General features: G+C 40.9%; 1 protein-coding gene across 7 annotated transcripts in view; it reads left to right on the top strand.

Annotated features, from left to right (window-relative positions):
• The window catches only part of SGCD (sarcoglycan delta), a 954698-nt gene that overhangs the window by 843005 nt on the left and 96772 nt on the right, over positions 1–14921 (top strand). For all 7 annotated transcript variants that reach the window (XM_064596616.1, XM_064596615.1, XM_045902074.3 and 4 more), the window contains one exon: positions 3553–3625. In XM_064596616.1, coding sequence (XP_064452686.1) covers positions 3553–3625 — 73 coding nt within the window. The remainder of the gene's footprint in view (positions 1–3552; positions 3626–14921) is intronic.

Here is a 14921-nt window from a genome sequence, read left to right as displayed (position 1 = left end):
CATACAGCCTAGGATCTTATTGAAGAGATGGGATGAATGTCTGTAAGGTAAATAAAAATCCCAGGTAGTGTGTGCTCAGTGCCACATTAAGTGTTATAGCTGTGTTACATTTATTGAGAACCTACACTGTGCTAGGCAATGGAGATAGGACAGAGAATAAGACACACTCCTACAAAACACTGGGCAAATGGAATTGTCCATCTGAGAAAGCTGAGGACCCAAGTCAGGTGTTCAGAGGAGACCATGGTCCTTCCACAAATGTAGCATTTATGTAACATTTTTTTATCCCCCTTGGAATTGCTCTAAAAGGATGACTGAGCTAGGGGCCACTGGCTGCAATAGAGTAGTTCCTTCTTGAGCTTAGTGTGGCCAGATGTTAAGTAGCAAGTGAGGTGTTGTCAGTGTAACTGACAAATGGAGAGACAGGCTCAGCACAAAGTGTGGATGGAATAAAGAAAATGGTACAGGCTTTTGAGGTTCATTTTACATAAGAAAATGTCATTCCTCATTCTTGGATAATTGGACTGAATAAATGCAATATATGTCATTATATATGTATATATTTTACATAGTCACAAGTTGTGAAATTGGTATCCTTTGGCTTCAGAGACCTTATAAAATAATAAGAGGGTGCATGAGATATCAGTGAAACATAAAGCTTCACAACATTTTAATATCAGTTCAAATAATGAAGGTTGTCTATGAGCAGTACTACTTGCCATGTGGGTAAGTCACACAATTAAGGCTGATTTCAAAAGAGGTAATGCTCTTTCTCTTGCAGTTTTCATAGAATTCTTAGTAGAGGAAGGGGAGATGTGAGCTAGAACTAAAGAGTGTATACAATGTATACAAACAGAAATAACTGTCCTAGCCTTAATCTGGTGTATTAGTGTTCATTTAATTATTTAAAAAAAAAAAAAAAAAGGTTCCAAAGGCTAAGAATAAGCATTTTTAAGAAATAGAAGGGGAAGGGATCTCAAAGGAAGCCCTGTTAACTGTAGTAGTGATGGATGGGAGCTGTTTAGTAACAGGTTTGAGATGGTACTGAGAGGTGGTGGCTGAGGCCATGCTCTTGGGTCACAGACAATTAGAAGGCACATTCCAATGTGTTACTCATTGTCCTGTGACTTCTGCCAACCTGTTTTACCCACTGGGCATCCTCCACAGTACCTTTGGTCTAGGTGCTCCTCAAAGGATCACAAAAATGTTGGAGATGTGGAATGCATGCTCTGTAAAACCAGATTTAATATATAGGTAACAAAAGCCATATTATAGTCTATAATCCAACCCAGTCTTATTCAGTTATTGTATTAGGTAGGGTTCTTCAGAAAAACAGAACCAATATGGATCTACATGTAGGAAGAGATTCGTTTTAAGAACTTGGCTCATGTCATTATAGAAGCTAAGAAGTCCCACGACCTGCTATGTGTAAGATGGAGACCCAGGGAGGCTAGTGGCATAATTCAGAGTGAGTCCCAAGGCTCACTAAGAACCAGTGGTCAGTGGTGTAGATTCCAGTCTGGGTCTACAGGCTTGAGAACAAGGAGTGTTGAGGGCAGGAGAAGATTGATATCCCAGCTCAAGCAATTAGGCAGGAAGGGCCTAATTCTTCCTTCCTCCACCTTTTTTTTTGTAAAGATTTTTTTTTTTTAATTTTTATTTATTTGACAGAGAGAGACACAGCGAGAGCAGGAACACAAGCAGGGGCAGAGGGAGAGAGAGAAGCAGGCTTTCCACGGAGCAGGGACCCAATGTGGGGCTCGATCCCAGGACCCTGGGATCATGATCTGAGCCAAAGGCAGACTCTTAATGACTGAGCCGCCCAGGCGCCCCATTCCTCCACCTTTTTGTTCTATTCAGGCCCTCAACAGGATTGGCGGATGCCCACCTGCACCGGGGAGGGCCATCGGCTCTGCTACATCCACTGCATCACATGCCACTCTCATCTGGAAACACCCTCAGAGACACACCCAGCAACCATATTTAGCCCAATATCTAGGTACCTCATGATCCAAGTCAAGTTGACACATAAAATTAACCACCACATGTATAAAGAACACAATAAAGTTTAAATCACAAGAGCAAAATAATATGTGCATAATAAGACAACATTCTTATGAAATTTACATCAAAAAAGTTGTATTTAATGCAGACTATGGGTACATTTTGATCTATTTGACATGATGTGGTTTGGGGTCTTAAAAAGTAAAAGTGTCTACGGGCAGAAAAAGATCTTAAATGTGCCCACATGAAATGTCTCTTTGCCTACTGCAACTGTCTGTAGGGTTGTTGCAGGGGAGAATTTAGCTAGTACATCTGGAGTACATGTGATGGTTTTACTCAAAATGTTAGCTTAGATTAATAGTTATCATTCACTAGGATGTTCTTTTAAATGACCATACATAATGTTAAGTTGAAGCATTTTTTTCTGATTTTATTTGCAGTAGTCTGTTACTGGTATCAAAAAGATTAAATACTTTCCAAAAAAAAAAAAAAGATGAAATACTTTTATAGTTGCTGCACAAGTTCATTTAACTAGACGCATCAGTGTGCTTGGATAAATCTGGATTTGGAATAACCGTGGTTAATGGAAGATTTCTAGACATAACACTACAAGACGATTCTAGAAACTGGCACATGAATACAAGATGTTATTCTGCCCCTTTTTGTGGCATCAAAGAACTACACCAAAAAAAGTATAAAAATAAACACCTTTCCTTCAAAGTGCAGGATAGTGCCTGGCTAAGTTTAATTGAAAAACTAATATCCAGTGCAATTGTCTGTGATAAACTGAGGCTTAAATGATTTGAAAATACTCTGGGAGCAGACAAATCAGATAATCACCATCTTTATGGCTGGGAGGGTTCAGCTGGTGATGACAAGTTGTAAAGATAAAAGCTTATTGCAAAGTCAAGAGCTAAATGTCTAGATTGGGTCGGGGATCAATGTTAAATAATACTCAAAGTGTAAAAAGCAATGAACGCCAAATGATCTCTCATAGTGTTCTGTTTTGTTTAACTTTTCAAGATAGTATGCAGAACTTTATTTACTGAAAACTTGTTTCCTTAATGTCATTAGGTGGATACCCTAAAGTGTTAGGGTGTCCTCCACCATCCACCCACTGCCTAGATATTGGATGTTTCTGTGATTTGTGCCCTGAGCTGCAATCAGAGGGCTTCAGCTGCTGCTTTTCAAAACATTTCCAGTTGGGTGACTATTAATAGTTGATGAGAGACAAGAGTTAGATTGTGCCATTTTTTAGGCATCTTCTTCTTTTTTTTTTTTTTTAAGTCAACATGGTATTTGCCTCATGGCCTCACTCTGATCTCAGCAAGAACACTTTCAAAAGAAGTACCTTGTTTTTTCAAAGGCTGTTTGCATGAGTTGATTCAGTGCTCCCTTATCATGGAGTGAAAGCCAAGGGCAAAATATGCGCTTTGGGTTGTGTGAAGGATTCACCCTACACTTAGCTCCACTCACTGTGCTATTTGTGCCCCCAGGTGACATGTCCAAACTCTCCAACCTCTGTTTGCTTTTTTCTTTTGTTTACAGGAGCGGAGGGCACAGTGTTCCCTAAATCTATAGAGACACCTAATGTCAGGGCAGACCCCTTCAAGGAACTAAGGTAAACTTCTGACTATGGTTTGCGTTGATTAGTGGCTATTTCCTTTGGGCAACTGGCTGATGATCCATTTTGAGTGTTTGGAGTGTAACAGAGTCACAACATGAATATACAAACTGATAGAGATTAGAAAGGGTGTGAAGATGAGCTACATCCAAGAGAAAATTCTCTCTGAGAAGAAGACTGAGGGTTTGGAGGAAGAGGTTGCCAGCCTTGTAATTAGGAGATTCGGGATTCATTCATTCACGGTGTTTGTTTCCTGCTGTGTTTTGTGGTACCCAAAACCTAACCAATTACACAACTAGTCAGTAATCGGTGCTGATCAGCCCAAAGAAAAGTGGTACCTAAAAGAAACTGAACTCTAAAAACTATACAGATTTTTGCTTGTGTGTGACAAGCTCTCCATCACTTGGACCATTAATGGTACTAGAACTACTTTCTGTGAATATTCCATGTACTGGTGTTAATCTTCAAATATCCATAATTGTGCTGCCTTTAGCAGAAAAAGGCTCTGAGATGCTGTGTACTTAGCACCAACAACTAAGGAAAACAAAAAAGAACAATAGGTACAGACAGACAAACAGAGATAAAGATATGACCTAAAAACCATCCCTGGCTCCAAAAAGGAAACACATAAAAAAACAGTATTTTGAAACAAATATAACTATATGTTTTGCTATATACGATGCAGGTAGGCCAGGAGCCAGAGGGGGCTCCCGCAAAACCCAGCTAAGAGGCTCCTTGGCTTCATGCAGGATAGGAATCAAATGCGAGTTGGGGGAGTGAAAGCAGAATTTATTGAATAGCAGGAGGGACAGACAGAAAATAGCAGATGGAATGGAGTTTCTGGGAGACTCAGAAAGGAAAGGAGAATGAGTCTCAATGTCACTTGGGGTTAGGGGCTTATATTGGAAAGGAGTCTAAGGTGTGTGTTCCTCCAGGAATCCAGAGTAGGGTCTGATCAAAGGCAAGTGTCAGGCGAACGGCAGGTGTCATTCCACAAATCACTGAAGGTAGGGAGTGTTGATGCAATCGTTGGCCAAGGTTTGTCAGAAGCTAAATTCCTGGGACATGTTTGGGATCCGGCTCTTCTTAGACGTTATCGGGTGTTTGGGACCTAGGACAAAACTCAGAGAATGATTAACTTTCTAGCTTCCCCCTTGAAGTGGGAACATAGCTTCTTTGGCTTATTCAGAAACGGGACCTAGCAGAAAAACAGCAGAGATGGAGCCAATTCTAAAGTGGAGTCCCTTCAGCTTCCCTGCCTCACTTATAATCATGAACAATTCAGCACATACTGGCTTTCTTCATTTCTTGTAGTTCTTTTAACTAAAACCCATCATAAATCATCATCAATAACATTGCATATTTAATAGTAGACCTCAAACATTAGCAAATGTGTTTGGAAGAGGATAATTCATAGAGAAAGAGAACATTTTCTTATCAAAATCCCATATACAGTGGGCTGTAGTTTTCACATTATACGCCCCATTGCAAGGCTTTACTTTCCCTAGAAGAGTTGCTTCCCTCTCAGGGCTGTTACCTGCCAGAAGTTACCTGACTCTCTGTCAGCCAGATCCTGTGTTTCATATTAGGTACTAAAGCTGGAATCTTTGCAGCAAATCCACCCAAGGACACATGCATTTTAGGACTTAGAGAGCAAGCTCATTCTCTGAGAATGCAGTGAATCTTCATGTGTGTGATGTGAAAGCCCTTTGAAACAAGCTAATATGTGGGCTGGTTCCCTTTCTTTTCACAGACCTCCTTAGGAGCAGGGTTCTTTTTAACACAACTAGTCAGTAATTACTGCTGATCAGTCCAAAAAAAGATGCTGTCTAAAAGAAGCTGACCTAGAGGCGCCTGAGTGCCTCAGTCAGTTAAGCGTTGGACTCTTGATTTGGGCTCAGGTCATGATCTCAGAGTTGTGAAATCAAGCCTCATGTCTGGCTCCATGCTCAGCAGGGAGTCTGCTTTTCCTCTCCCTCTGCTCCTCCCCCTGCTCTCTCTCTTTCTCTCTCTCTCTCTCTCTCAAATAAGTAAGTAAAATCTTTAAAAAAATAAATTTTAAAAAATAATAAATAAAAAACAAAAGAAACTGACCTCTAAATATAATACAGCACCCCCCACCCCCACCCCCGTGGAATAAGCTCTCCATTACCTGGAAGGCATGGAAAATTTAAGAATCAAGAATTTAGGCTAACTTTGCTTTAAACAGAAAACTAAATCTTCTGTGGATAAAAACAAACCCAACCCACATCAGACAAAAAGACAACTCTCCAAACATCAGCCCACTTTAGAGATCCATATTCTGAAAAATTGAGAACAGATGATTTGCTCATAGAGCACAATAGCCATACTTAACGGTTGTCTGTAGACCCTGTGGAAAACCCTCGGAACTGGCCTTAGAAAAAACTGAATTTCCAAAATTAGAAGTGAATCTCCTAAGTGCAACAAATAAGGACTTCTGGTAGTTGCTGCATTTCCATTGTTTATTCTCCAGTTGTAGACATATTCTATAGAGACTAGAAATAAAATTTTCTTACAGGAAACATAAAAACACTTTAATATGTAATTCCTCAACTGTTTTTTTTCTTTGCTCCTATTCAAATTGTGTTGATGGTTGATAACCTGAACTGAGTCAGGGCCTAGAATGTGATAACTCGCCCCTTCATCCTTATGGGTTTTTTTTTTTTTTTTATTTCAATGGCACTCTGTGGGAGAATGTGTGACCAGGGCGCCTGGGTGGCTCAGTTGGTTAAGCGACTGCCTTCGGCTCAGGTCATGATCCTGGAGTCCCTGGATCGAGTCCCGCATCGGGCTCCCTGCTCAGCGGGGGGTCTGCTTCTCCCTCTGACCCTCTTCCCTCTTGTGCTGTCTCTCACTCTCTCTCTCAAATAAATCTTTAAAAAAAAAAAAAAAAGAATGTGTGACCAATTGAAAGATAATCAAATGTAGTAGATACATTAGCCCAGACCAGTGCGTCTGTGGATATTTCACATTTGTCAGCAAATGGTGCCACATTTTACTCTATTCAACTGAATGGTATTGACCTTGGATAGTGAATAAATAGGTAATGAATGTTTTCTGGCCTCTGGCTTTACAGTTGGATTAATTGTACTGACCCAGCTCATTTGTGCCCATGTGTCTTCTGGTCTCAGGAAAGTAGAATAATCTGAGGGAAATCCCTGGATTTGTGCCAGCAGGTACACACTGAGCTGTGTAGGTGAAGCAGAGGTGGTTCACTCCTCAGGAGCAGCACAACAGAGTTGGGGGAGTACCAAGCTGGGGGGCAGATACCTACAGCAAACACACTATGTAGCCTTGAGCTAATCCGGGAGCCCAAAAAATCAAACATGGGAAAATACCATCTATTTTAGAGACCTTCTCTGTTGGGATAACTTCTTTCTTCCAACGTCTGTTTTTGGCTTTTGAAGGTGTTTTGTTTTGTTTGTTTGTTTGTTTGCTTGCTTGCTTGTTAATGAGAAGGAAATTTTAGGCCTCCCGCACATCTTCTTAGAAGATCTCAACCCTCAGCTCAAGGAGCGGTAGCTTCTTCTCTGCTGGAGTTTCAAGTTTCGGTTCACTGCTTTCCTTTTCAGAGTTACTATAGTTACTGTATTCACAGTGTTTGCTTAAGATGTTTGTAAATAATCCAGGGTTGAGTTGAAAATCACAAAAGAGGGTTGCTTCTCTCCAGACAAATAATCAGTGTTAGCAAGGTCTGAGCCCAGCATCCAACTTGGGCGGTTTGTTGAGTTTGCCCCTGTAGGACAATTCTGAAATAATGACATGTTGCCCTAGATTCAAGACTCTGCTGAAGACATCTACCAGGCACTTGGCCTATCTCTTGAAATCAGAAAAACTAACTTGGAATAGAAACTGGATTTTAATAAATTCACGATCTGAAATTCACAATTTGAATATATTAAATGTTCGCTTGTTCATTATTTCTCTTTCCTGGTGTCTGTATATATAAAGACAAATGGAAAAATCCCTGATCTCAGGCTGTGCGTAATCTGAGACGGGAAATGGGCCATTTAGTTTTATATATGTGTTTTCTGTAAGAACAGAAGCTACCTTTGAATGCCTACATTGCTCTAAGGATTCTTTTCAACTGTGAAGCTTCCCTGTAAGATTCTGATCCTACAAGAATAGGAAATAGACTGCAAAATCTTATTTCCCAGACATATGCCAGGGCAAATGTAAAAAATGGGAGAAGGTTACATAGACCACTGAACACATATAGCCAACTCTGTTCCTCTAAATATCACTAAAAGCTTGGAAGGAATCACAAAAGAGCAAGAAGCCAAAAGGTCTTTATAAAAGAATTCTTCATCAGCTAATGTGCCGACATGCTCTTACTCTGCATACAGTTACGACAAGGGTGATGACCTGATTTCCGTTTCATCACAGCTCAGGGAACTGTTTGCCAGCTAAATTTTTTGACACTTATTAGGAGTCGGGGCATCTGCTAAATACTTAGAATACAGAGATAAATAAATGAGTACTCAACTAGTTTGTAGTTAAGGAGAATAAGATAGAAAGGCACCCAAAAATACAAGGTAATATAAGTGATAGAATAGATATATGAACAAAGCCAGAGGAAACACTGGGAATGACACACAGGATTCTACCTGAGACGGTTAGGTAAGGCTGCCCATCTTTATTTGTAAGATGAAAGAAAAAAACAGTGAGTGAGCCTCAGAATTTAAAAAGCGTGGTTACCTAGGTTCACTTAATGCAAGGACAAATAGGCCAATGGATTTCTGTAGCTCCCAAGAATATTATCGTGTCATTTACAAAAATGAGGTTCTGTAATTTCCTTATGACAATTGTGTTCTTTAATAAATCACGTGAAGGCAATCTCAGATATGATCACAGAAGACTTTAATGATTGTTACAAGTTTCAAAGTTCAGTCCATAACATCATTCAGAGCTGAAACAGTCACTAATACCAAACCCATTCTGCAGCCTCAAATAAATAAGGTATTGTTACTGTGGGGTTTTTTCCCCCCACAACATTACCAGAGTTTTAATAATAAAGCAGAAAATCCAAAGATATATCTGGTATCCCTGATATGACTTGATTCTTCTGTAGGATTTTTTTCTTAATGAAGAGTTACTAATCTGAACTCTTTGGGAGTGTGTGAGATTTAAAGTCTGTGTATATCACAGGAAAACAAGGATCAGACACCACTTCCAAGTTGACAAAAATGAATTTATTTCTTTAAATTTATTTTAAAATGGCTGTAGCCAACCAAATATTTATTTGATTCTCAGTGATTTATAAATTGAAGCTACCAGAATAATCTGTCATAGCATCACAGTTCAATTAATACTCGGTAATCCCTCTCCCTTCCCTTGTCCCCCTCAAAAGTCACAATAGCAAATTTGGAGAGGCAGTCTGATTTTTGAATTATATAAATATAATATTTGTTTATCATTTTATACATATATTTTTACATATATGCACATGTGCATATGTACATATATTAAAACATATATACACATACATATCTATTTTACATATATAGGCATATAGAGTGACAGAGACGCAGAGAGAGAGGAGGGAGGGAGAGGGGCTACAGATTGTGCTCCATAGTTATGGGCACACGGGATATGGGGCAGTACCGTTATGAAAGAAATCTTTAAATTTTTTCCTCTTTCAACATTTTGCAGACGTGTTTGGTACCTGTTTTGCATGTATGAGATTCATAACTATGTGATCACAGAGCATGAACATTGAAGTGATTCAAAGGAGAAATGAAAATGTGTAGTGGCCTGATAATATCACAGGTACTCAAGGGCCTTCCAAACTAGAAGAGTAGTGAAGCAGTGTCCATGTTGATCAAGAGCCATGCTTTGAAGGTGTCCTGTGCTGGGGCTGAGTTTGGCCCCAAAGCCAACCTGCCTTGTGAACTTGGGCAAGTCTCCTAAGCTCTCCTCACCCAGTGCCTAGAACATGGGAAAAGCTCAGTGGACATTAATTCAACAAATGTTAGCTCCTAGGAGGAGCAAGCAGCTCATTTTCATGGGGCTCCAGGCCTCAGACAGGAGTTCCCAGAGTGTTCAATTTCATCAGCCAGTAAAAAGTTTGTGAAACCATGGTGACTGACAGTTCTTTTTCCCTGAAGGACAAAACCAAAAGGCTGTTGTGTGCCTCCATCTACCATTAACATTTTATATTAAAGGATAAGGATATTTCACCTAACAGAGTAGAGAGGGCACAGCCTTGGGATGGAAGACAGCCCATAAATCGCATACCTTGAGCGGTATTAGCATGTCATCATGTTGCCTCAATTTTCTCATTTGCCAGAGACACTAGTGACTAGTGCCAACTCTTCACTCATTCTGCAGTGCCCGCCCAGAAAAAAACAGCTATCTGAAAGCCACAGGTGAGGGCTTAAAGAAGTCCCCCTGATTTTAAGGTTGTCTTGTTTGAAAACTCACAGTAAGACATCTTGCCCATCTTTGAAGACCAGTGAGTCCATATATATGTACCTTTTCTCCCTCTTTCCCTTCCTCCTGAGTTCCAGATCCTCTCATCTCCTTCCCTTTGCTTCATTAGTATCGATACATAGTCTGAATTTATCTGCATATTTCTTTTTTTCCCTTAGCTCCACCTTTCTCTAGGTGTCCTTTTCACCACGGTTCTCTTAGGTTACAGAAGGAGAAACAAAAGGGGTACAGGAAAAGGGAGGTTGCAGTATTGGAGGTTATTTCCATCTTTGCCTTTGCCTTCTTGATCAAAAGCTTGTGTTTTATAAATGTGATAGAGAGTATATTATAAAGCTACCAAACCTAGGCGTCCCACAGGCATCTCCTCTGTACAGTATAATTCTGCCAGTAAAAGCCAGGGAGGGATAAATGGAAGATAACATCATGGGGGACAAGGAGTCCAGGATATAGAGCAAGTCCCACCCTGACAGGAAGAGGAAGTTAAAAACCTATCTCTTCTGATTTCTGGTGAATTGTAGGAAGAAGATAGGAAATGCAGAGAAAGCAAGTGGTAAAATATATAGCCTGATGACCTTTATCCTCTGAGTTATGGAGGGAAGAAACCAGTTAGATTTCAAGGAAAGTCAGAAGCAAAGGGTCATCGTGCATTTTCATTTGGGACTCTAGGAGGAAACCAACTTGCAGGGTGAACTGTCATGTGGCTAGAGAGGAAAAGGTGACTTGGGTCAGCAGTCTCAAATTTCCTTCAGCTCCTGGGAGGGTGGAGGGGGGGGAATGCCAGTGCAGGAAAGAATCTACATGGGGTCCCATTGAGCAATGCAGATGGCTAATGATGGTGGTGCAGGCTAGCAGGCTCCTGGGCAGCTTCCCTGCAGTGGGACTGAAGGCTCCAAACCAGACAGTCCAGTTTGGGGATGTGGTGAAACATACCCAGACCTCAGGGCCTACAAACACCATTCAGACCTGATTAGGTGGCCCTAAGTGAGCACTGTGGGGAATAACCAGAATTCACCCACGGAGGGCTTAGAAGTGTGGGCTGCTAGCCTGATGCCAATCAGGACCACATCTCCTGGAATCTGAACCTTCTTTGTTCCTGTCACCAGGATGTCCTATAATCCCCATCCCCCCATGTCCATTATGATACCATAAAGAGGGAGAAGATAATTATTTATCCTCACGAAAAAGTTAAAACTTTTTAATCACAGAGAGAAGGCCACAATAAATTTAGTTTTTCCTAACCATCCATAAGGATGAGGTGGAGAGAAAAATTAAGTCAGGTAAGAACAATAAAGAAATGCCATTTGCTTTCACAATTTATAAATTGGGTGACCTGCAATACAAGGTATTATGCCAGTCACATCTTAGCTGACTGCCATGCTTCAAAGGCCATGAGTCTTCCCCTCTGTGTCTTGTAGGGACCACTGGGTATGATCATAAGGAAAAAAAAAATGCTGTCAGAATCCATCATCAGGTACCTGCTAGTACTGATTTAGTTTCTCTGTAAGTCTTGAACTAGCATTGATTGAAACTATAGCCCAGCCCTGATGCTTGAAACATACTCCCAGAAAGTGTTCCTAGATTTGTAATCTTTTAAACCAACAAAATACTGGAGGAAATGCCTTAATAGCCAATACATTTCACATGCCTCTCCAAATGATTCCCAGACTATCTCTGAAAGCTAAAGCCATCAGCCATGTTGCAGTGAGGCACCTTAGTGCCTACATGATTGTCCCTTAATGGCTGGCCCATTTTCATCTGAACTGGAGAAAGGCAATGTGACACATAGTTATCATTATGTAGGACAAGTGGCTTTTATTTAAAAATTAAAATTATATCCTTTAAGTTAATTTTTAACATAAGGGTTTAAAATATGAAAAAAAAATGATTCAAAAGATAAACTCATAATGGGGGGGAGTATAAAATTGCACTTCTCTCCATGTTGTCAAGGCAGGCATGATATCATAAATTAAGTGCTAACCTCTCAGTCTTTTAGAACAGAATGGGCATGTGTGTATGTTTGCCAAAATTCCTGAGTTGGGACTACCTTCTGCCTCAAAAGGAGCACTGTGACTTTATTATTGTTTTTATCTTGATTAAAATGTCAACAGCTGCCATTTATTATGTAAAGTGTGTGGGGTAGATTGTTCTCTTATTCTTGAAAAACACACAATTGCTTTTGAATCTCCGTTTTTTTCCCCCTCAGTGGGATGGCCCTGCTGGGTGCATAGACAGAAAATCTTGCTTAATTACACCCTTCATGATTTTGGCTTGAAGACAGCCTTGTTTTATTCCAATTATATCCTTTTCAAAACAAAGAGTAATGGGAGTTGAAAGGAACAAGCTGACAACAGTTTTTACCTGAAATAAGTTGAGAACTAGAAGTGAATCATAATTTAAAAAAAAAAAAAAATCAACCAATGGTTATCATTTTTTTTCTTACTCCAGAATTTTCCAGAATTAGAATATAAATGAGATCAAGACCATCAGATCTCAGAGACAACTCGGTAATCTTGCTGGATTTCCTGGCCATGGACTATGGGCCAACTTGGGCCAAATGTCACTCACTTGTTTGCTATCCTTCAGTGGCTCCCATTGGCTTGAAGATGAAATTTCAAAAACAAAGCACTCACAAGTCACCTTCAAGCGGTTGATGTGGCCCTGGGTGATGACCTGGCTTCTCATCTCCCATCACCCTTGCCCCTCTTCCAACCTTTTCTCATTTTGTTTCTCCCTCTGCTCTCCTCCTCTCTGTTGACCATTCCTCCCATTAAACTTGTAATTCCTGCTCTCACATTTCAATTTCTAAACATACTTTATTCTGTAGCAGTTCCCTTCTATAATACTCTGTATTAATTTCACAGATTTACTATTCACTCTTTACCATTTGATTATATTAGTGATCGTTTCAAATTTCTTCTGTTCTCTGCTTTTTAAATTATAGTTCAGGTCTCTAATTTTTTATTGAGACTTTTTCAAATGGCTGGTGATTCTCAGATGTCTATTTTTAAGAGTGAGGCACAAAGAATCTTTTGGCACATTTTGTGTGCATGAATGGTGCTTGTTGGATGGTGGGCTTCGAGGTAGGATGGTCAGGCTGGGATTTTTAGGTGGGTGACCGCAAATATGAGAATCAAGGACTGATTAGTGTCCTAGTCCCTTGCTGGGGATGAGTCTGGGGGCCAGTGTGTTCAGGTTGAGCCTACAAGGCCTCCTTCTTCAATATGCAGGCTTTCACTTCATTCCCTGTTTTCAGGATTACACTGCCACCCTTAGCTGTCCTTGTCTCACAGAACCCAGAATTCAGGTCTTCTCTCATGAGCATCCTTATCTATTTGGGCTGCTGTAAAAGAATATCATAGACTGGATGGCTTATAAACAACAGAAATTTATTTTTCACAGTTCTAAAGGCTGGGAAATCCAAGATCAAGGTGCTGGCAGGTTCCTGTTGAGGGTCTGCTTCCTGGTTCATAGGCGGCCATCCTCTTGCGGTGTGCTCACATGACGGAAGCAGCTAGGGAACTCTGCGATCTGTTTTATAACAGCACTGATCTCATTCATGAGGGCTCCACCTGCTCACCTCCCAAAGACCCCACTTCCTATTACCATCACATTAAGGATTAGGATTTCAACAGGTGAATGGGGGGCAGGGGGGACACAAACACTTAGTCCATGACAGTGAGGATGGCCTGGTCACCTGGGTGTATGCAGTGGAGAAACAGCCTAGGAGTCCAACAGTTTCTCCTGGAGCCCTCAACCCATCTTCTGATTGTGGTTCCACCAGACTCTCCTAGCCACAGAGGCACAGGCTAGTTTCTGGGCCTACACCTGGCAAGGATTATGCAGCTTGAGCTCGCTGTTGGCTTGGTCTTCACCAAACCCACAGGCTCTTAGCTTTCAGCTTTCTGGCATCTGCTAATGAAGTCACTATTTGTGGTTTGCTTTTCAACTTCCAAAACTGGGTTGTCGTCTTTCTTCCACCTGTGTTGTTTCTCTTTTTCTTTGTCCCTCTGGGTCTGTGCCTTTTGAGGGTCCTTTTACAACCATTGCATTAGCATTTCAGGGAGGAACAGAGGTAGACTGTGTATTGAGTTCAGTCAGAAGTCCTCTCTCTTCTGTTTGTAGACTTCACCCGTTCTCCCTTTTCTTTGTTTCACCCAGGGTGCCTTGGAGCCTTACCGAGAGCCTTGTAATTCCCCTGTCCTGAAACATTCTTTGTACTCTCTTTCTACAAAATCATGTTTCCACTCTCAGCTTAAACTGCACTTCCTCAGGAAACTCTTTTGGGCATACCTCCCCCTCCCCCCCGCTCATATGGCCTACCTGTTACAAACACACAAAGCCCCTCCACTTCTTCCTTTCAGATTCACTGGCTGAGATGTCTTCCACATTTGCCATTGCCCACAACCACAAAGAGGTTTAGGCTAGATGGATCATGACAAATGTATTCTCTCCAAAAGCGTGTGTTCAGCCAGTAAACACATGAGTAATTGCCTCCTTCACATTTGTTTGTCAAGGAGAGCCATCAAAGTCTCCTGGAGCCTCTTATTATCCCATGCCTTTCTTTCTTCTAGCCATCATAAGTCATTTCCAAAAGAGCATAATTCATTCCTCTTTCTCTTACGGGAAGTTTCAAAACTTGAGATTCGTTTTTCACCCATGGGTTGTACCATAGTCACACTCCAGCAGAACTGTACTTCACTTGAAGTCTCTAGCCTGAAGTTCCTGTTCATTTTCCCAACCATGGTGATCATCATTCATAGAGGATTGCAAAGTTCCCTTTCCCCCAGTTATACATGTCATTGTCACTTCCTATTCACCAAGGGAAATGGGTTTCCAGGTC

This window comes from Mirounga angustirostris, unplaced genomic scaffold (genome assembly GCF_029215605.1).
Source record: "Mirounga angustirostris isolate CCGP_5_RB_7025 unplaced genomic scaffold, mMirAng1.0.hap1 SCAF_7, whole genome shotgun sequence".
In the NCBI taxonomy this organism is placed as follows: Eukaryota; Metazoa; Chordata; class Mammalia; order Carnivora; family Phocidae; genus Mirounga; species Mirounga angustirostris.
The sequence above is the reverse complement of the archived record's forward strand: the minus strand, read 5'-3'. Positions and strand labels throughout refer to the sequence as shown.